Below are 21,553 nucleotides of genomic sequence, written 5' to 3'. Positions count from 1 at the left end.
ACAGAATTATAAGGAGTACTGGTAAGACTGCGGTTTCCTGTAAGTAACATCTCACTCAGTTATTTATGACTCTAGTGATTGCAGACACTATATTTTATAACCCCTTTTACAACAGTCCTCAGAGAGGCAGGCAATGTGTTGAGATTTTAGGCCTGCTTTTCTCTTTCCTTCTTTTCTTTCCAAGTTTAAACTGACAGCTATTAAATTTAGAGGGAACATTCAAGGTATTTATTTCAATTTTTTAAACATACTCTCTCTTTCCTAGCGTTAATCCCGCATCAGCAGGGTCTGCTTGTCGGCACACCAGTCTCCATTTGGTGGTTTGAACCAAATCTTTGAGCTGACGTTGCCATTAACTCATTAACTGCGACCGAGAAATACCCCAACTGCTCCGCCTGCCGTTGGAGTGGGGGGGGGGGGGAGAACAAAGTAATGTAGCCAATTCATAGAGGGGGATTATTAGGAGACATGGGGAATTTGGCCAGGATGCCAGGGTTACACCCTGGGATTTTTAATGACCACAGAGAGTCAGGACCTCGGTTTTACGTCTCATCCGAAGGACAGCGCTTATTTACAGTATAGTGTCCCCATCACTATACTGGGACATTAGGACCCACCTGGACCGTAGGGTGAGCACCCCCTGCTGGCCTCACTAACACCTCTTCCAGCAGCAACCTTAGTTTTTCCCAGGAGGTCTCCCATCCAGGTACTGACCAGGCTCACACTTGCTTAGCTTCAGTGGATTGCCAGTTGTGAGTTGCAGGGTGATATGGCTGCTGGCATTAAATAAGCCTTCCTATTCTCAAGAAATAAGTGATTAATGTTCTGCATGCTTGTTAGCAGTTATATAAAAATTCAAAACATAAAAATCAAAGAAAATCATTTGCAATATTTTAATGGGATGAGAAAGATGTTTGTTTAGGATCAATGGTGAGACAGACAGAACACTTCTAGCAACCTGAGTAAAAATGCACTGAGTGTTTCAGAACTTGAGCAAAAAACAAAAAGACTATAAACTGATATTAGCTATTAATTACTGCAGTAGAATCCTGTCTAAACTTTAGTTGTTCAAGTAGTTAGCTCCATCAGCATTCGTAGGCTGCAAATTAATAAGTAAAAGTTTATTTCATGCTGAAAAGAGAAGAAAAGAAACAATGTTTCAGCTGTGGAGCCTTCTTCAGGTATGACAAGTGTCACACACGAAGAAGGCTCCACAGCCGAAACATTGTGTTTCTTTTCTTCTCTTTTCAGCATGGAATAAACCTTTGCTTGTTCCTTTGCTGGGTAACCTTTATGTATATCAGGTTCAGGGCTTAGAAACATAAAATTAAAAATCATTTTTATATTAGAAAATTCCCAGAAATTGAACTGAGTGGGTAGGAGTGAAGCATTTGCTAAAGATGGTTGAACATACTAAAATGGTTTTTGCAATTGTATCACAAATAACAATTAAATATTAATTGTGATAACTTTTGTATTGAATCACAGTTGCTATCTAATTCTATGTTATTCTAATTAATATCACAAAAGTCCCACACTACTAAAAACACTGTACTTTCCATATCATTGGCAATGGAGCTACAGAGGCATGAAACTAAAACACTGGCTTGTTTTATCTGTACTCTTCAGAGCATGTGCAACATGTTAAAAGACTGTAGGTAGTCATTTTTTTAAAGCCAAGTTCTACAATATCTCCTAGAACAGCTCCTTTACCTTAAGAGTGTTTGTAGCAGTGGAAGTGGGAGAAAGATAAGAACTGCATTAAACTATTGCAAAGAGGACATATTCAATAGTTTTACAGTACTGCACTAATTACATTAGCAAACGCAACTGTGCAATTTCTCTTACCTCCCAAGCTTAGTTGCCAATTTGTCTTGGTGAATTAAAATGCATGGACATAAAAATAAAGAACGTCACTGTGCGTAAATCCTTTACTAGACTTAGAGGCTACATTGTGTCTGAGAGGCAAGCTAGCAATAATTTATACTAGAAGCCATTACAGTTATTAGAAAACTCACCCAGAATGACTAATCACATTCAAACTAGCCAGTGGGTTTCAGTCAGCACTGACAGGAGCCTGCATTCACATTCCAGCTAGACTTAATTCCAGCTATTGACGCTTATACACATAGATTTGAGAAGTGGCATTGCAGTTTCAGGCCTGTGCCAATCAGATAAATCACAAACAAAAGAAAATTCCTAGGCATGCATGGACTAAATCTGTAAAACGCCAGGCAACATGCAGGCCAACAGGACCCAGATGGACAAAGACATCCAGGATGATTGCTATATCCTCAGCATGTTTCAACACAGACTAGCCTATTGAAACAAATTCCCTCATAAATTAGGGATCTGATGAGGAGCTATGGGTCATTTGGCATGAAGATTCCCTTTCAACTTTGAAAGGTCATTAAGTTTGTCTAAATGGAAACCGTTTTTTACACATGACAGAAATTGCAGGAGGAAAGAGGGGGCAAGAGAGCAGGATGTAGAAGGAATGAGGAAACAGTTTCTTGGGGTTTTTTTCCAATGAAAACACATTTTCTAGGGAATATGTAATGACATTAAAATACTATTTTAGTTAATCAGTTAGTTAATTTCATTTCAACCTTGAATTACTGTACATGGATACTTATAACATATATACTTTTGGATGAACAGATCCTACCCCCAAAAACAAATCAGAAGAAAATGTACATTTAAGTATTCAATTTTATACCTATATCATGGTAAGTGTTGGAAATAAATTAAATTAAAGGAATTAAAATTAAAGGAATAAAATTCTTCCTGAAAGTAATATAATGCCAGACAAAGGCTGTTATTTGCTAAAAATAAATATTTACCCATATTATTGTATACTTGTAGAATACAATATTAAACTTAATTTCTGAAGTAATATACCAATGCTATATATTAAAACATAAATATATAAATATACACATTATTGGCATATACTGTATATATGTTTACATAAACACAGAGTAAATGCATACATGTATTATAAATCATATACCTAATTAAATTTTTTGTGCTAATCAAGTGAAAAATATAGAAACAACACCATAATTCCTCTGATGTATAAGTATTTTATTAAGTTTGTGGATACATTGGAACTTTTTCAATGTACTTATCAAGTATTCACGGTTTGGTATGCACTCTAAATAGAGAGTGTTTCTTGGTATTAAAAAATGTACAAATCATCTGCACAGTCTTCAAAGTTTCTGTTTTTTTAACTGTACACAGAAAACATGTGTCTGTATTGAAAGAAAAGTATAATCATCACTGAAAACACTGATACATGTTTCTTACCACATAGAAATGTTGACTAGATAGATGTTAGATTGCTTAGTGTTGCAATAGTAATGGAATGTAGACTATACAGCATGCATACTGATACTGAAAGAGGTTCTTCACAGTAGGTTATTTTACATTCACTGTTGTGGTGCAGTATAAGCGAGTATAAGCACTATTATTTGCACTCTTATATTATTACATATTTCACATTCACCCTGACTGGCCTGAAAGGGTAAGCTCGAAAAAATCATGTGAGGTAGAAAAAGCACGTGCCTATTCACTTATTTCTGAGTCCTAACTGCCACACAGAGTCCCAGCTCATCCCCTCAAATATTCAGTCTCAAGTCTGGCAAGTAGGGGATCCAACAGCACAATTGTTATATTGTCATCTCACTAGAAAGCTAATGTTACATGAGCTACATGAAGATTTGTGTTTCCCTACTAGAATGTTGTTAGATCAGGATGACTTCATAGTCATGGATGGGCAGCAAGTCCCAGTACAATACTTGATCAATGTAGCACTGTGCATCATTGTTGCCATCAATCACTACAAGTGGAATTCTCTAGCAACAGGACAATCTTGTCTAGACCATCACACTTGGATCTCCTTATTAATCCTGGCAAGGTGTCTTGCAGATCATGGTCTATCACTGACAGACAGTGTTTGGCTGTAATGTCTTGCCAGGGTAGAAACTGTTGGATATGAACACTCAAGAAGGTGAGCTATAGTGTGTTGACTTAGCCCAGCCTCCAAGATACTGATGGCACAAAAGTGTGGTTCTCTTGATAAGCTGGGCATATTGATTGCTTTCCAGGTTTTTCTTTCTTGATTTCTTAATCAATTAATCAAATGACGCCAAAAACATCTAATCAATATCGAAATACATAATATGCATTTATACCTTTATTTATCTAAAAACATTTGTACATACAATGATTAACTTCCTTTGATGCTCAGTATGTAACATATTAAATTCTTGTAAAACATCTGCTGGTTCTAAAGCACTAAAAGTGAGCATGTGCTTTGATTATCTGCAAAAGGCAAAGGAAAAACAAGGTTTGTCTGAAAACACATCTGTTGTTGAACTGCAGAAAAATACCCAGGGTCAATCCTATTATATTTGAATGAATGAAAATGAAACGGGGAAGGGTGGAAAAAAAGTCTGATGTTTAATCAATCTGTAAGGAGTTCAAGGTTTAATCAGTCTCTTTCCTCGTCTGCTGTGAAGCATCAACAAATGAGGACATGCTCTACATCAGGCAGTCAGCTAACTCCCACTCATTAGGAGAGAGGCGCGTTCAGTTTAACCTCAAGGTCCGCCACTTGGCTAACCTGCCTCCCTTCTGCATGGCAAATATGCTCATACGGCATTTCAGTCGGGAGCGAGTCAATCAGACTCATTAGGGTAATTGAGACAGGCCCTTAGAGAGTAAAGAGCCACCAAATTGGCACCCACTCTTGTATCAAAAAGCGCACCTGATCTTTTTTCTTTCTTCAAGTATATGGTTACATTCAAGAGCGCTAAATTACTACTGCAACGCTTTAAACATCTCATACTGTACTAGCAGTCCCATTGTAAGAGTGAAAGCAGTGCAGATCTTTACATTTAATCACAGCACTTCAGAATTAAAAAAAAAAAATCATGGCCTTCAAACAGGGTTTATCCCCTTTTCTTGAAATTCATCTGCTAAAAAGAACTTACTTTTTCCAAAATTCAAAATAAATGTTTTTGTTATTTTATGTATAAAATGTCTTCAAAAAAGATTGAAGGAAAATGTTAGTGACTGCTACAGTTCCCTTATCAAAGACTTAAAATGTAGATATGTATGTAACATGACATGACATTTAGCAAGCTGACTCAAGTAAATATTAAAAACAAATCTTTGGCTCTGCATGCTGTTTTTGGGAGTATCCAACAAAATTAGGATAGCCCATAGGACAGTAGATTTCCTTCTTAATGCCCTTGAATGAAATGAAAAGAAAAATCAAATTTTAGTGTTGTTTGCTTCTTGACAGCATTCATGCTGCCTTTCTTCCATTTATTCCTCCCACAGAATGTAGCCCTGTTTCATGTTATTTGTATATTTGTTTTTATATTTCTTTGAAAGAAAAGTAAAATGACCTTTGTTGATTTGCATGCTGCCTGTCTGCTTTTATACTGTGTAAGTGTCTGGGTTTATCTTTTTCATTTTTCTTACTGCCTTACTCCCATAGAAGACTGACTACAGAAGTCAAGAGTGTTGCATTTTCCAATCTGTGCCTCAGGCCCACGCATATCTTCCTTAACAGATGCAAGAAGAATATAATTGTCAGGTAACTTCCAAATGAATAACCACGAGATGCTGTTCAGTAGTACACATAGGCATCGTGAATACCAATGTTAATTTATAGTCACAGCTCTATAACAATTTAATTGTTTGTTATTAATAGATATAGCAGACAAGACAGAAAGTTAAACAATGTTACAGAATATGGGTTAAGTATTTTACCAATTACAAACTGCTTGTGCCAGCATTATAAGGGCCTCAGCTTCTTGTGAATATGTTTTTCATTTTACATTTTTTTTGGCTAAGTATTGAGATTCACACTGTTTTTAGTTTACATATATTTTAACGTGTAATAACCATTTTGGAAAAGTTTCTTTTTAGCAGCGTGACCTCAAGACTCAATATTCTAAATGCACCGACAAGGAAAATACAAACGTGCTTAAAACACACATGAGTAATTTCTTCTTGCAAACTTTACACTTGTAGATGAACATTAAACAACACATTTCTCTGATTTACTGCTGTGTACCTTTCCACTTAAAAGGCAACTGATTTCATTTAGTAGATTTCAGTTTATTACCTTAACAGTACTTAAAAAATTAATGAATAACAGAAATGATAGACATCAGCCTTTCTTTTCAAGAGAATCCCTTTGGGGTCATATTCTGGAATCCCATCACATGCAAGTCATAACTAGCCATTTGTAAAATTGGCATAACAACCTGTGATGTTTCCTTAGAAAAGTGTTTTATGATGTCAGATGCATGCTCATCATGACCTAATGACAGCATTTTTTAGGAGAATAAAGATGACAGTGTTTAAAAAAATGAAGGGTCCCTGCTACTTTATTTAAAACTCATTGAAAAAAAGATAACATCTTAAACTGAAACACCCACTGAATTCAGAACCGTGGTTGACTTTGAATCGATATGATACTGATTTAATGGTAGACAAGACAAACCGAATAAAACCACAAAACATACCTAATTTATTTTAGAGATAATTCTACCAGGTCTACAAGAACTGAATTCAAAACATTAAAAGGACAAACTTAGGTATTATCTTATATACCCACCAATGCAAAACTTTAGACTTCAATACAAGTTAAACGGAGATATAAAAAACTGACCAAGATTGGTGGCTGCACTGATTTGATTGCTGAAATCAAGATGATGTCTTTGTTTGCCAATTCCAAGTCAATGTGATGTACAGTAGTAATAGTTATCCCATGGGAGTTTTGGCAAAACTCTGAAAGCCCTGATAAATTATTAATTTATCTGTCTGATGCTTTGATCCAAAGCAGTGAATGTACCCCTATTTTTCACATGTAATTTACTGTCTACACTGTGGCATATGGGTAACATACCTTAACTGAGCAATAACCTACCTTAACGTACAGTACCTGAGCAAAAAAGTCTTACCACAAGCCGCCAGTTATGATTCTGTAGTCATAATCAATACTCTAAAGTTGCCAGGCTTTTGTAACTCTTACTGAGCATACTGAGCTTCTATGGTCCAAAGTTTAGTCTTTCTGTTGATTGTTCATTGACAGGTATATTAGCAAAAATAGCAATTGAACTATCTTCCATTTACCTCACATCTGAGGCAAATCTAAGCATCTTTAAATACAGTATTTTTCATCCTTGTGATACAAAATGTAAAAACTAAAATGATATAAATGTGTAGAATCAAAGCTATAAAAATACATTTGGGACTTAAAAGGGGCTTGTTCTTTGTCTTCAATGAGCTATAAACAAAATATGCTTGAGAATGACAGTGCTACAAGCACAGAGTGAATATGTTTAACATGACACAGGTTAGTGACATTGATAAAAACAGATATAATTCAGTCACATGAATAGTCACATGAATAATTAAATCTAAAATGAGTCTGTTAAAAAAGTAATACTCTTCACCTGATATGATTTAATAAATATTTTTGATCATGTGCTAAATTTTATATTGGCAATCAAACGGGGTTTATTGGCACCTACTGCTGCTCTTCAATTTACCAGAGTGTGCTCAGGCATAAAATAAGAAAATGCCATGACAATCTTGTGGAATATTTTAGAGACATCATTGACACCCTACATTTATATTTTCCAAAACACTTTTATTCACACAGTTTTGTAGACAAATGAGAAAATATTATTCACAAACAGAAAGGAGGTCAGGTCAACAAGATTAGAAAGTAAAAAAGTAAAAGAAAAGTATAAATAAGTGCACTGATGATGAAAAAAAGACAGCAAGCATATCACCTTGTAAGGTGCCTATCCATAACAAGGACATTGTCAGGGCACCTTTAAACCTGCAGTGTCCAGGATCTTTATATCCATCAGTAGAGAATAATCTCAAGGCACTTTGTACAGTGCATTAATCACAGAGACCCTTAAGCACTTACAAAGATTCTAATATTCTGACCTTGAGGTTACAAGAAAGACATTAGGGGTTCGAATGGGGAAGGAGGGAACAGCAGAAAAGCTTTCAAGGTAATGAAATTCTGCAATAATTTAACTTAAAGACTTGCAGGGACAGGCCTAGGATGAGAAAAAAGAAAAAGAGAAACAGTAGATTAAATTGCTTTTCATTTTTTAAGGCTTTCAGGCTTACGTATGCGTGTTATTTTTTTTAAAAGATTCTACCACAAAAGCAAAGATAACAGCATTAGTGTCTAGAATGATTTTAATCATTTCAAAACCAATTAACCTTCGATGGAGTGGGGGGGACAGAGAAACAGAGGAGAACTCAAAGACCGAGGACAGCTGTCCACCAGAGACAGAGAGAGAAAGGGAGGGGGTCATAGAGAGATGGGGCAGCAGACTCAACTGCACTGATTACATGATCACCCTCTCTCCCAATTGAAAGAGTGGAGCTGATGCAGAGCTCTGCTTAAAATCCACACTTGAATTCAGAGCAGTGACCCCATCCATTTAGTTAATTAAAGGTTCCATTTGGAAATAGAGCCAGTGGCATTCCAAGTGCCAATCAATATATCTCTCAGTTCTAAAGGTAGGGTGACAACACTGAGTGTAACAATGCAAGATTTGTAGTGGCAATCTCAATGCAGTTCTTGCCTGTGTTTCACTTTTTGAACAGAACGCCTGTTTGTGTTGCCAGCCATCTGCAGTTGCATTTGCCAGCTGCAAGGAGGTGATCTCACCCAGATGCCAACAATAGATAGTTGTGGGATAGCAAAGAGGAAGAAGGCAGTCCCTGAAAAAAGCGCATGAAAGCACTCTTTTGTGCCTGTCCTGGCAAATACTGCTAAACACTAAACCTTTTTGTCTTAAATTAGGTTCCAGGATATAAGTATTTTTGCTCACAAGCTATGTCTTTTGAGGCAGTTCTATGTATTCCTTGTAGACTTTGTTAGTTTAGAATGTTTGAGTCGATATTTAAACCTCTTTAAAAGTATACCACTCTAAGAGTTTTTTTGGATTCAATGAAAAATGTGAACATAATCCAAAATCTTAATATTAATTTATCTAGGGCTGAACAAATCAGGCATTTAAGAAAGATAATTTGCAATTTCCAGGGTAAGATTCAGTCTCAACTATAACAACTTCTCTAATCTGTCAACAGATATTTTCATTACAACTGCTGAAAGGCTGGAAACATTAACACAGTTATTGAAGCTGCTGTTGAGTCAGAATAAAATACAATGTAGCCTATAATCTGAAAAACAGAACAAAAGAAAACCATCCTAGCTGTTTCCTGAAGTTGAAAATGTGTATTATCCCTATGTGTGGTTATCATCCGTAGCACAGACAAAGTGACTGCAATCCAAACGTCACAGTTTTTCCTAGGGCAGCTCCCATGAGAGTGGCACAGACCTTGGTGTTGTGTTTATTTTTTTTGTCAATTTATGTCCGATGTTTCTATTTATAACCTTTACTTTACTCAACCCTCTCCATATTCCCACAGGTATTGTTTTATTTCCTTATCCTCAACTAGCCTACCAAACAAACAACATGGTTGACCAACATTTTTCTTCTCACATTTTGGTGTTCAATGTCACTACATATCATATGTGGAGACAACAGTAGAATTCAACAAATTTATTTTATACCAATATGCCTCATTTCTGATATGAACAATGTAAAACAATCTTCATAGGACCCTATATTTTTAAAACTTTTAAACAAAAAACTGAACCTAGTCTTCATTAATATGGACACAACTGGAATGTATAACTATTTGATTTCTGTAAGACAACAGAAGAATAGTGTATTTTGAATTATGTACCTACACAGAAGGCTAGTTAAAAAAATACCAATATGTTTTGTATCTATGCACAGAAGATCAGACTTCCACAGTTAAAATGAAGAAACAATCTCAACCTGTTCCTTTATTTAGTCACCCATTTTCTTCATCTGCTTCAGAAACAATCAAGGAGTGGTGACAGCAAATGACTCACACAGCAGGTTTAGGATTAATTTCTAAGAAAAATTATGTACACGTCTTGATGTAATTGTCAGAATAAGTCATTCGTCCATCTAGCACATAAAAATGGAAATGGGCAGCTGGGGTAAAAAGCTTTTTTCATAGCGACTCTGACCTCGTCATCTCTCCCCACACGTAATTCAATCATTCCAAGGAGATGGATATCCATCCCACGGGAGCGCTTACACTCTCCATTTCCTAAAGCGCTTGATCAGATTAATTGATCGTCCCCGCTGCTGTTTGGCAGAAACTGGGTTTGCATTGATATTCCTATAAAATGTTTTCATTCCGCTTCAACTCCATAAACCACAGGACACAAGACACGACACTAAATCGCAATGCAAGAAATCAGAAGGCTGCAAGCCGACCGGTTAACAAGTGTAAAACACCAATCCCACTAGGATGAGGTAAAATGAGCTGCATTCATAATAGGCCTAACTAAGGTTTTTGCCTTGATTCCTAGCCCCCTGAGGATGTGCATGTGATACCCTATGCAAAAAAAGGAATATCCTCACAGCAAAATTTGCCTTCTTGGTTATTACTGTCAGTTTAAACAAAGAAAGGTTCCATTTTTATTGACCTATTGTAGTGCGAACATGACGTTATTCTTATTTGGTGACTCAGATATACCACAAAGTCTTGTGCAAGTCTACCATGAGAAACTTCAAAAGATCTTTGCAAGATTGTATTTCACACATTAAACATTTTATTTTCCCCATCATATTTGATTCCAATGCGCAGACCCTGAAGCATGCTCATATCTGCACTGAACACATACACGTGCAAAAGTAGTCTAATTTATACGTCAACAACTTAAAAGGAAATTGTTTCGGACAGTTGTAGTAACCTTACAACCTGGTGAAGACCACATTGACAGAATCTGGCAGTGATAGCCCTATGGTGTGCCTTCAGACCAAAAGAAGATAAAAAACCTTCTTAAGCAGATGGACTGCCTCAGCATTGAAAAGCAACACTCATTGCTCATCAAAAATACATAAAAACTAAAAACATTTCCTTCTTTCCACTGATACACAATCACAACTATACACAAGAGATTAATTTATCTGCACAGTCCATAGCTATGTTTTTCCCTATAAAGTTTGTATAAACCTCCTGTGCATTTGGTAAACGTTCTGTAATTTTTCTTCAAAACGGGCAATTCCCTCTGTGCTTTAACCACATAAATAATCCAGCAAAATGACATAATTACACAGACAGCTGGTTCAAATTTAAAGCATTTATCCAACACTTTGCATTACTGGGAATTATTAGGGTTATGAGACTGAATTGCTAAATTGAATTAAAGATATGGCATGTAGTGTAAAGGAAAGACTGGAGTTAGTAAGTAAGTGGGCTGGGAAAGGCTAAAGTCCTCTTGGCTCTTTGGCAGACCTCTTTCTTTAAATGTTATGTGCAAAACTATCCCGTCCCATTCAAGCAGTCTAAAGATGTCAGGCTGGAGGTAAAGGCAGATTGCTCAAGCCTTTACTCCTGAGCGAACAGGCATGCACTACTGCACTCTGCTGCACAGAAAAGGAGATGCTGAATATGCTGCCAGGAGCTTAAAGTGAAGTATGTCTTTGGATGAATTACTGAACCTTGGAATGTAACAGGACCCATGGTTATATGGGTAGTATTCCATAATATGTCTCCTATCATGTCTATCAAGTTTGTATCTGTTCATTTCAAAGACTAAAGCAACACAACAAAGTTTTTTCGAAGTTTAATCAAATTAATTTAGGATGCATACTTACTCTACATAGGCAGTTTAGCTATTTCTTTTTAATACATTAATACTTTAAAGTTTAAATCTTTTTTTCCTGTTTTGCAAAAAAGAAATATAGTAAATGAATCATGGAGTGAAATGCTTTGTGAATGTATCTTAATATTTAGCAGAAAGAAACATGAAATGTTCATTTGGATATTTTTTAAAAGGCTTCTCATTCATTTTGCAACGCATTGCTCTTTTCTGCTCTTTTTCTTTTTACAGCAGAGTACAGTATGCACAGCAGGTTACAAGAAAAACCTGTGAGTCTCAGACATGATTATTCACCATTTTTAGACAGATTTCAATAACCTTAAAGGATTTACTAATCCATTGGATAGATCATGATTTTATTTTGACTGCCTTATATTCATTTAAAATGGGTCTCTTCAGTGAATGTGGAACAATGTTTTTTTTCATGGCTAGAAAAACAATTTAAAAGTAAAACTTTTTAAATACATTTTCTTGGCACAAAAATGACTTAATTCTTACTTTTGAAAATATAAACAAAGTTTTTAACTGTATTTTTCCACATAAGCTGCATTAGGGAGACACTTATTTTTAAATTAGAACTTTGGAATTATACTATTTTTTAACTTTGAACTATTTTTGACATTCTTCTGCATATTATCAACATAAGCTCAGTAATCACATCTGAAACATTTCCAGTAACCTTGACGTGTATGGACAGGGACTTTTTTCTTCCACACTTACAATAAATGTACATGCAAATGCATGTACAGATACAAGCACAAACATGCACTAAACAAAATATGAAAGGAAGTTAATCATGCTGCACATCAGGGTCAGCTTCTGTGTTACTGTGAGAACTGGTAACATGTAAAGGCATTCCCTGACTAATTAAAACTCATGGAGTCCCCTTAGGGGGACCCTCATCATATCTGTAGATTGTATGCATACCACCAGGCAGAAGCAAACAAACTCATCTGAAAAAGGTATACAGTCTAGGGATAACAACCCAGTGATATTTTTTTCCAGTGTTCCTGGGTACACTGAGTAAAATAACATTCTTTCTGTCTGTACTTTACCTTCCAGGCTATCCTGTTTCCCTTTGTATCATGTTCCAGAGCTATTGGGAAGTCTCCTCGTTCATAGAATTTGCGAAATGCTGTAGGCTTTGCAGGTCTCTCTCGAAAAGCTCCAGCTGCAGGTGGTCCAACAACCTACAGGAAAAAAGTATGACCCATTTAAGACTTCAAGTGAGGTTTTAAGGTGAAAGACCACTGTTTTCACACAATTTTGGCTTTAATTATTTGCAAAAGATGTAATACCACTGAACAGTTGTTTAAGAAATGTATGAATACTTCACTCTATCTCTGTACATATACAGTAGAGAAAGAATATTTTTTGCAAGGTATGCATACATAATATTTTTCTCTCCTTTTTGAACATAAGCTAGCAGAATTTTGTAATTGTGAAATTTTTAAAAATAATTTCAGACCTAGAATAACATTATTTTTTCCCTGGGGAATACACATTGATGAACACACTAACAAATACTGTCAGCACTGACATACATACTAATTTACATTTACTTATATAAACATTGTAATACATCTGAAAGCAGAATAATAATTAAGCCTCTAAGCTGAGAAATGTTAGACTAGAAGATATTTTCCATCTTTTGGGGGGAAAAATCAAACAGGCCTAAAGCTATTCAGTTTAGCATGTCATCAGAAATCAGAAAGGTTGATGAGTCATTCCTATCTGAAGCTTCATAGACTACACAACTAAATACTGTATGACTAACTAGGAAGCATTTGTAGTGACTGACGGCAGTAGATTTACCAATAAGTCAGTTCTACACACCGTATGACCAGCTAAGACTAACGCTTGTCAGACTGACATGGTAAATTGATCAAACAGCAAGTAAGTTATTACCATATTTATTATACGAATCATAAATACTTCCTATAAAAGTGATGTTAATCAAGAAGAAAAAAAGTGAAGCATTTAAGATAAAGCACATAAGGTGAGCTTGCTGCAGTTTACCATAATAAATGGATACACTGCCAATATTGCATACAGCAATAACCATCTGGAGCTGGTCACAGATGACAGGACTGTATTTTTTCATATCCTGCAATTAATCTTCAGATTATTTCACAGTTCAGGCTCAACATTACAGATATGTGATTTAATTAAACCAGAGACATAAAATCAGCAGTTTTCTTGGGAAGGATTGAAATATCAACCAGAGCAGAAAGTGGGAAGTGAAATAGTGAGGGAGGTGTTGAAAGAATACAGGACAAAAGATACAAATCATTAAAAATATAAATTTCTATTTACAGTATATTATATACAAAACTTCTTGTAATACAGAGTTTTGAAACAAGATCTGGAAGCCATAACAGGGCACTATCATTTGAGAAGCAAAAATTGTTATATTCAGAAAGAAAAATAACAGTAAACCAACAAAGTAAATGTTAATCAATCCCTGTTTTCTACATCACATGAAAGTTTTTAAACAGGACAAAATTGTCACTTTCATGTTTTATTACTTTCTAATCATTAACAGAACACTGTAGCAATTACCTATTTCTAGAATGTTTGGTATAACATCTTGGTAAGGTTTCTAGTTAATATATTCAGCAATGTCAGATTAAATCAGGTGATTGCTTGACTTGTTTTTTTCTCATCAAGGAAAGCACTGTAGCTGGTACACAAAAATCATTAACTATAGAAAGTTTAACTGAGGTGGAGTTTTCAGCACTATAATGCTAAGCAGAAAGTAAGACAAGCACAAACACTGGTTTCATTTTAAGTACATTTTGCTCCTACTGTATGTACTAAGAACACTCCCAAGATATCATTGTATCTTTTAGTAGGTACACAAGATTGATTAAAAAAATGTTATCATTATGAGTATACTTGCATTAATATTTATATCACATTTAGGATTTTTCTTAAAATTTATTGCACTCCATTCTAGCCTTCATTTGTGCTACCAATATGAATTCATGGAAGTGCTCTAAGGTTGCCTTCTACAGTCTTTCTGATGGAATGGAGTCCAAGGAATCTATTTGAAACAATCCTTCACTTGCAAATGTAAGGCTACAGACATTATGAATGTTAAATGCAAATCTGTCTGAAGTACACTACTGCTTGCAAGACATACTGTATATCTTAGTTTCAATCTGAACCAAATATCTCAAGATGAAGCTGTGGTAACATCTTATAAGCAGGTTCTGTTTCTGTGTCATTTCTATGAAGCCATGAAACAGTGTGATATGTTTTTGGTCTGGTTTGTTTTCACAAAGGCTGACCGACAAGAGAGGCATAATTTAAATGCAAATGGATCCACACTGTGCTGCTCTACTCTTCGAAAAAACACGGCTTGGTTTCCTGCTGTACTGCACTGATGGTCAAATCAGAGCTTAGGGACGATGGGCAATAGAGGGAAAGTCAGGTCTCTGGTTATTAAAGAAAACATCTGGAGAACATATGGAGCAGCAGATCCATGTTTTTAGCTGTCAGGTTTCTTTTTCTATTTGTTACAGGATCAATAGCCTTTTTCATGGACCCTGAGCTAGCTCCTGACCCCTTCACATAGAGGTGATTTTTAGGTCCAAGGAGACCAGCAAGTTAGTCCCACCAAGACCTGTGTCTTTTTCTAAATGACAACAAAGTGCTCAGATAATCCTATTACTATTGTACATCCATGTGCTGACACGCAACTTTGATAGGGAAAATCAGCGGCTCATCAATTCAGATGGTAAGTTCGGTGTGGTGCGGCTTCTTGCTCATGCAGGTGATCCATCAAACAGACTGCAAGGCAAGTCTCTGTAGACGTTAGAGCAGCTATGAACACCTTTGATGGATGTTTGGTAAAGGGTTGTCAATTTCCTGTCACCCCTTGTGAAGCTTGCATTTTCATTTCTTTTTTTCTTTTGCTAAGAGTTATTTGTTGGGTTGTATCGCATGGCCTGTTACAAAGCCAGTGGGGGGAATGCACAGGCACACCAGAGAAAGCTCCTGGGCTTTTTTTTGCAGTTGAACTGTTATATAAATTAAGTACAGTTCAAAGTGGTTTTCCTTTCAGGCTGTAAGAAATGAGTCACCCCATAGTCAAAGGCAAGGGGAGCTTTTTTTGATAAGGTCAGCCTGCATAGCATTGTAAAAGGATCCTGCTGGAACGTGCAAAAAATAATTTCATTTATTTGCATTGTGCAAAAAAAACCCAATACGGTCCAAACAAATGTTTTTCAAAAACAGAATGATCTTTTTCAGGATATTCTTTACCAAGCATGGGAGATTTTTTGTGATATTATTCTAAGAATGCTTATTGATTTCAAGGAAACAAGAACTAGTGTAATATTTACAGATAAATAAGCAAGCAGAACACAAAAGAAGACCTGTATTTATCATGCAGTATGTGTATATATTTTATATATAATATATAACTTATAACTGTTAACAAATACACAGGAACAAAATATAGGCAGATAAAGATTTTCTCTCCTCTCCTATCTCAAAGCAAAAGTAGTATTTAGCTCTAAAAATGATCCAAATGACTTATTTTGACCAAGATACTGAAATGGTTATAATTGCATTAAAAACATATGACTACTGCACCCTATGCATATGAACAGTAGGGCAAGAGCCTCAAAGGGAAACCAAGTAAAATTCATTAAGCCATTTCCTTGTTAGTGCCTCTAGCCCTCACATACCAATTATTTTCCTTCAAACCATTATATGAGCAAACACACTATCTTCATTTGAATTTGAAATTGTGTTTTCCTCCAGCATTATAAAAGATCAATATTTTAACAATACCACAGTGATTGCTTTCAGAAGTCAGAATCTTCAAATGGGGGAACAGAAGTTAGCCAATTAATAAAGGAAAAGACCCAGTAGATCTTTTGTCAGCTCAAAGAAAAAATGGGATTTTGTACCAATGTTACGCAGAGGAGACAGTGGTGGTACTAAATACAATAGGAGCAGTGGGGTAAAGAATGGAACCAGTTAAGTAAAGGCTCTTCTAAAGAAGAAGGTTTTGAGTCTAGATTTGAAGGAGTTTAGAGAAGGTGAATCTTTGATATCCTTGGGGAGAGAGTTCCAGAGTTGGGGGCATAACAGGAGAAGGCCCTGTCACCCATAGAGTGTAGAGGGGATTGGGGGAAAGTTAGCAGACCAGAATTAGAAGGGCGAAGGTTGTGACATGGGGAGTAGGGTGATAACAGATCAAACAGGTTTTAAGGTGCCAAGCCATGCAGAGCCTTATACTGTAGGTGAGCATGAGGATTTTGAAGTCGACACGAAATTTGATAGGAGTAATGTGATCACCTGCACTAGACCTGGTTAGGATTCTGGCTGCTGAATTTTGGACATAGTGGACAATTTGGACTCATAGACAGTTTTGCCTGTAAGTGATCAAGAGTAACATATTACTAAGGACCTCTGTCCTTATATCATATGGAGAAAAATAAATTTGAAAATTACATTCTGATTCTTTGAAGCCCTTACATACCCACTGTGCCTTACATACTTACATTCTTAAATGTAAATATCAACACAGCTTAGGCATGTCATCGTCATTATTCTTTTATTTCCAGAAGTATCTTTTCGTGGCCTTTGGGGGGTCAATACAACTTGGGCACCTTGCCTTCAAAACCTACTTCATTTCCAGAAACTAATCACTGATGTTCCATGTCCTTTATACAGAACATTACATTTTGAGTGTGTTTTAGTAATTCACATCTCAAAAGCACTATACAGTAAGTGATCACTAAGAGGGAAAATTACTTTATCAGGAACCTGCCTGTGCATCATTTGTTAATTGCTTCCAAAGCTCTAGTTCACTGGACATAGACTCAGCTTATTGCATATGATTTTTCCATTTTTAAATCAGTTTTTTCAAAACTTATTTCTTAGAATAAGGTAAGCTGAGTAGTGACTCATTCTTTCAGCAACAGTTAAAATTAAATGACCTTAAACCCTGAAAAATTAATTTTCATCTTTGCTTTATGCAATGAGATACATTACACTTTCATGCACATGCACTGTAGCTGAAGTGAAACACTGGAAAACCAGTGTGTATCAATTTAGCGACAGTTTTTACTACCCTAACAAGCATGAGCAACGTAAGATAAATTCCAAATCAAAGCTATTTCTAAAACATTCATACAGTCAGCTAATTATATGTTACCCCTCCAGCAAGACATAAAAACATAATATATAGGGCCAGATTTAATTGCATTTTGTTTCTTACAGGTTTTACCTGTCACTGATCAACAAGTTTAAGAGCTATTCGATTGAATGTCAGAAGGTTCAGATATCTCAGAAGAACTAAGTTTCAGTACTGAAAAAATTATACATAGTGCCTTTAAAAAACCTTTCTGCTGAGTGTTCGCAGCAGGAGTAAAAGCACAAGAATGGATTAATTCATGACTAGCTGAAGGTTAGAAATCTGGTGGACAGAAACCCAGTGCCCATTCAAAGACAGATCTGCTGCCACCCAGATAAACTCTTTGAAGATTTCCTGAATTCTCTCTTGGTACAGTACGGCAAAACCATGAACTTTCTACTCTTCTATTCTTAGAGCAGGCAATAACCATTCATTTTTCTTTAGGCCCCCCAGGTAGAATCCTCATCAGTAACTGAGAACCATACTGACTCCTTCTGAAAGGAAGGAGTTAACCATGTGCACTAGAGCTACAGTCATATGATGCTGGAATCAGTTTGCCTTATAGTTCAAGCTGACTTTAATAAGACACTGCAAATCTTTAGCAACTAGCAAGAGAAGTTAACTATTAAAGTTTGAATATATTGCTTACATTTATAACATACATTGCTAGCTAAATAGCACAGCTCTGCTGTTAGATGGAGATGAATAACCACAGCAGAGTACCAGAAAAGCAATATTCTTTGGTACTCTTTGGTGGGGAGGCAGTTCTGTACTGTAATGCTGCATATTATTATGTCAAGTAGGCCTACAGATTTAGAAATATACATATATACTGCCACATCACTATCCACTTTTTTCGAGGTGTATGTCCTTTCAATTTATTTCTTATTATTTTATCACTTCTTTCAATTCTACTTCAGACTTCATGAAGGTCTGACATGCACACCACAGGACTCAGTCTGAAAGTACAAGCTGGCACTGTGAGACGTCCTATTCATTATGTATTTCAGCATGCTCTGAACTATGCTGTGTTTTTTGATGATGAAAGATGTCAACTAAAGATGAAGCTACATGTTCTTACTAACTTGTTTTATTTACGACTCCAAGTTCTGTATGATAGCAGGGGATAGCTCATATTTTTAAATTACCTTATAGTCTGTTTCATACCACTTTTTACAGAAGATAAACAGAAACGAACTGAATTGTTTTCAAAGAAAAACAAGTAAAACCCAGCATAAATGTGTGCCCTGTACTGGCATAGTGTTATTATTCCTATGATGACGTTTGGATTATTATAGTTGAATAGTCACATAATCTAAACATTAAGCTTACTTTCTTCATAGCTTCCCTTAGGCTAATTTACTTTCATTTGCATAAAAACACATGAAGCACTTCATATTACTCAACCTATATAAAATGTAACTTAGTATCATAGTGCTTGAAGCTTTTCTTGGTCTATGCATACTTAAGGTTCAAGAAATATTTTGAAGATACTGTTCGGTCTTCACAGAGATGTATTGTAACATCTTGGTTAAAGAGGATCCACTGATTTTGCTGCTTACTAATCCTCATACAGGCAATCAGTAAGCAGCAAGATGAAGAAAACGATGCTAAACATTTCTATAGCAAACTAGTACAAATACAATTCAACATCAGCACGAGCAAACTGAAAATCTCCATTATTCATTGGTTCATTTGCTATTTATTTCTTTATTTATTCCAGGATCAACATTGGTAGCACAGTGGGTTTTTTATTCAGACTTTCTGTCAAAGGCAAAATTCATTTGTATCCTGGAGAGGTTATTCTGCATGAGTCTTCACTGTCACAGTTTGATGCTTTGATGAAGGGACATTTTCAGATTCAATATCAGAGAAGGTGTTCTAATAAATTCAAAAAAACAGAATCTCTGTTGAAACAGTGGTTTGCAACTGAATTGAAAATCTATACTGAACAAAAATCACACACACGTATTTCACTTGCTGATCCATTTTCTAGATTCAGTATTGTCTCAAACAATTAAAATATTTTCAATAACTTAGAAATTTATTACATTTACAATTTATAAATTTAGAGCAATGATAATCTGTATTTTAACTGTCCAATGTACTTTGACAATAACACCTTTAAGATATGTCACATAGTTGTGGAGAAATGTCCGCATGTTCTATGGAAATAATGTGTAATGATAGCAGTAAATTAATCTGAATTCATAAGAAGTATCAGTTAACAACATGTATATGACAAACATAAAATATAAAATATAAAAACTAGGAATATTGTGTCAAAACAATTTTGTTTTGTCAAGAAAACACTCATACCATGTTCAGCAAAGTGCACACTACAATGTAAGGCTGTCAAACCCACTTTTATGTAATACAAAATCTCGTGAAAAAAACAGATTCAATATCTGGGTGGAAATATCAATATCAAGTCAACGGTCTTTAAGTAAATGAGCGTAGCAAACATTGTGTATTCTGACCTGCCAGAACAGTTTAGACAACATTGCATTGCATGACAATTTACTGCAATCAATCCCAATTCCTAAAAGGTAGGCAAGATTCAATGTTTGTGGTGATTAATGCCATAGTGAAGTGGGAATTTCTCTAATACTGCTTTAGTAAGAGTTACTAACATTAAGGCAGCTTTAATTTGCATTTAGATAATTAGACAATCCCACAAACTGGAGGAGAAAATGTCCTGGATTATCATGTAGAGCGTTTGTGTTTAGTGTCCCTTGACTGAAATAATGTATATACATTAATAAATGACTAGTACACCTACCCAAGGTTATAAAATGAAACCATGACAGTAACAAAGTAGCTGGTGGCTCTAGCTGAAATCTGTGCTGTTCTGTTCCGCAGTGCATTTGGCTACGTCATTCTTTCCCTGGCTTACACCACTCACTCTGTCAGCTGCCATTATGCTAAAGCCTCACTGGAACACACAGACTGGCGATGTAATCGTACAGGGGAGCCGCGGGGCAGTGAAGCGTGTGCTAAATGTAATGCTGTAAGACAAATCATATCAAGCCGTGGAAGGACAAACATTTACCCATTCTTTATTTAGATGAGCATATTGCATAAATCAACGGTCGACCAAGCTAGTCTGGTGGGGGAGGGTTGGGTAGGGAGGAGGGTTGTTGAAGAAATCCTCTTAGGGGAACTTAATGCAGAGATACCAACATCTTTGTTCTTCCCAGTCTAGAGCCAGGGCAGGCCATGTGGCAGACATGGAAGTTATGTTTACCTCGGGATTAAGGACTGATAAACCAGTACATCATGATACATCAGTTGTAGATACAGCATACGTACAGTATACTGTGTGCTACTCATTGATGATCTTATCATAACAGCCTCTGTCCTTCTCAGACAGGAATAAACACATATAGTCCACAGACATTAAATTCATACAGGTGGTATATATATAATTCATGGGTACATGTATAATACAGATGCTACTGTATATATAAAAAAGTTATGCCATATACTGTAGATGTTACATACTACTATAGAGACTAACAGAGATCAAATACTTTTTTCGTGCCTGTTAAAAATAATTTGCATATATTTAATAATCAAGTAATAATGTCCTTCTGACATAAATAACAAGCTTTTTCAATCCTAATGTCTCAAGA

The 21,553-nt window shown here is 35.8% G+C and overlaps 1 protein-coding gene across 1 annotated transcript in view; it reads right to left on the bottom strand.

The window, feature by feature from the left end:
* Window positions 1-21,553, bottom strand: part of pacrg (PARK2 co-regulated) — a 106,834-nt gene that overhangs the window by 71,518 nt on the left and 13,763 nt on the right. Inside the window, exon 2 of the mRNA XM_088932424.1 lies at window positions 12,820-12,954. Within this exon, the coding sequence (XP_088788550.1) occupies window positions 12,820-12,954 (135 nt within the window). The remainder of the gene's footprint in view (window positions 1-12,819; window positions 12,955-21,553) is intronic.

The sequence above is a fragment of the Atractosteus spatula genome, chromosome 14 (genome assembly GCF_055471065.1).
Source record: "Atractosteus spatula isolate fAtrSpa1 chromosome 14, fAtrSpa1.hap1, whole genome shotgun sequence".
Classification (NCBI taxonomy): Eukaryota; Metazoa; Chordata; class Actinopteri; order Semionotiformes; family Lepisosteidae; genus Atractosteus; species Atractosteus spatula.
Note: the sequence above shows the minus strand (reverse complement) of the source record. Positions and strands in the feature narration are given on the sequence as shown.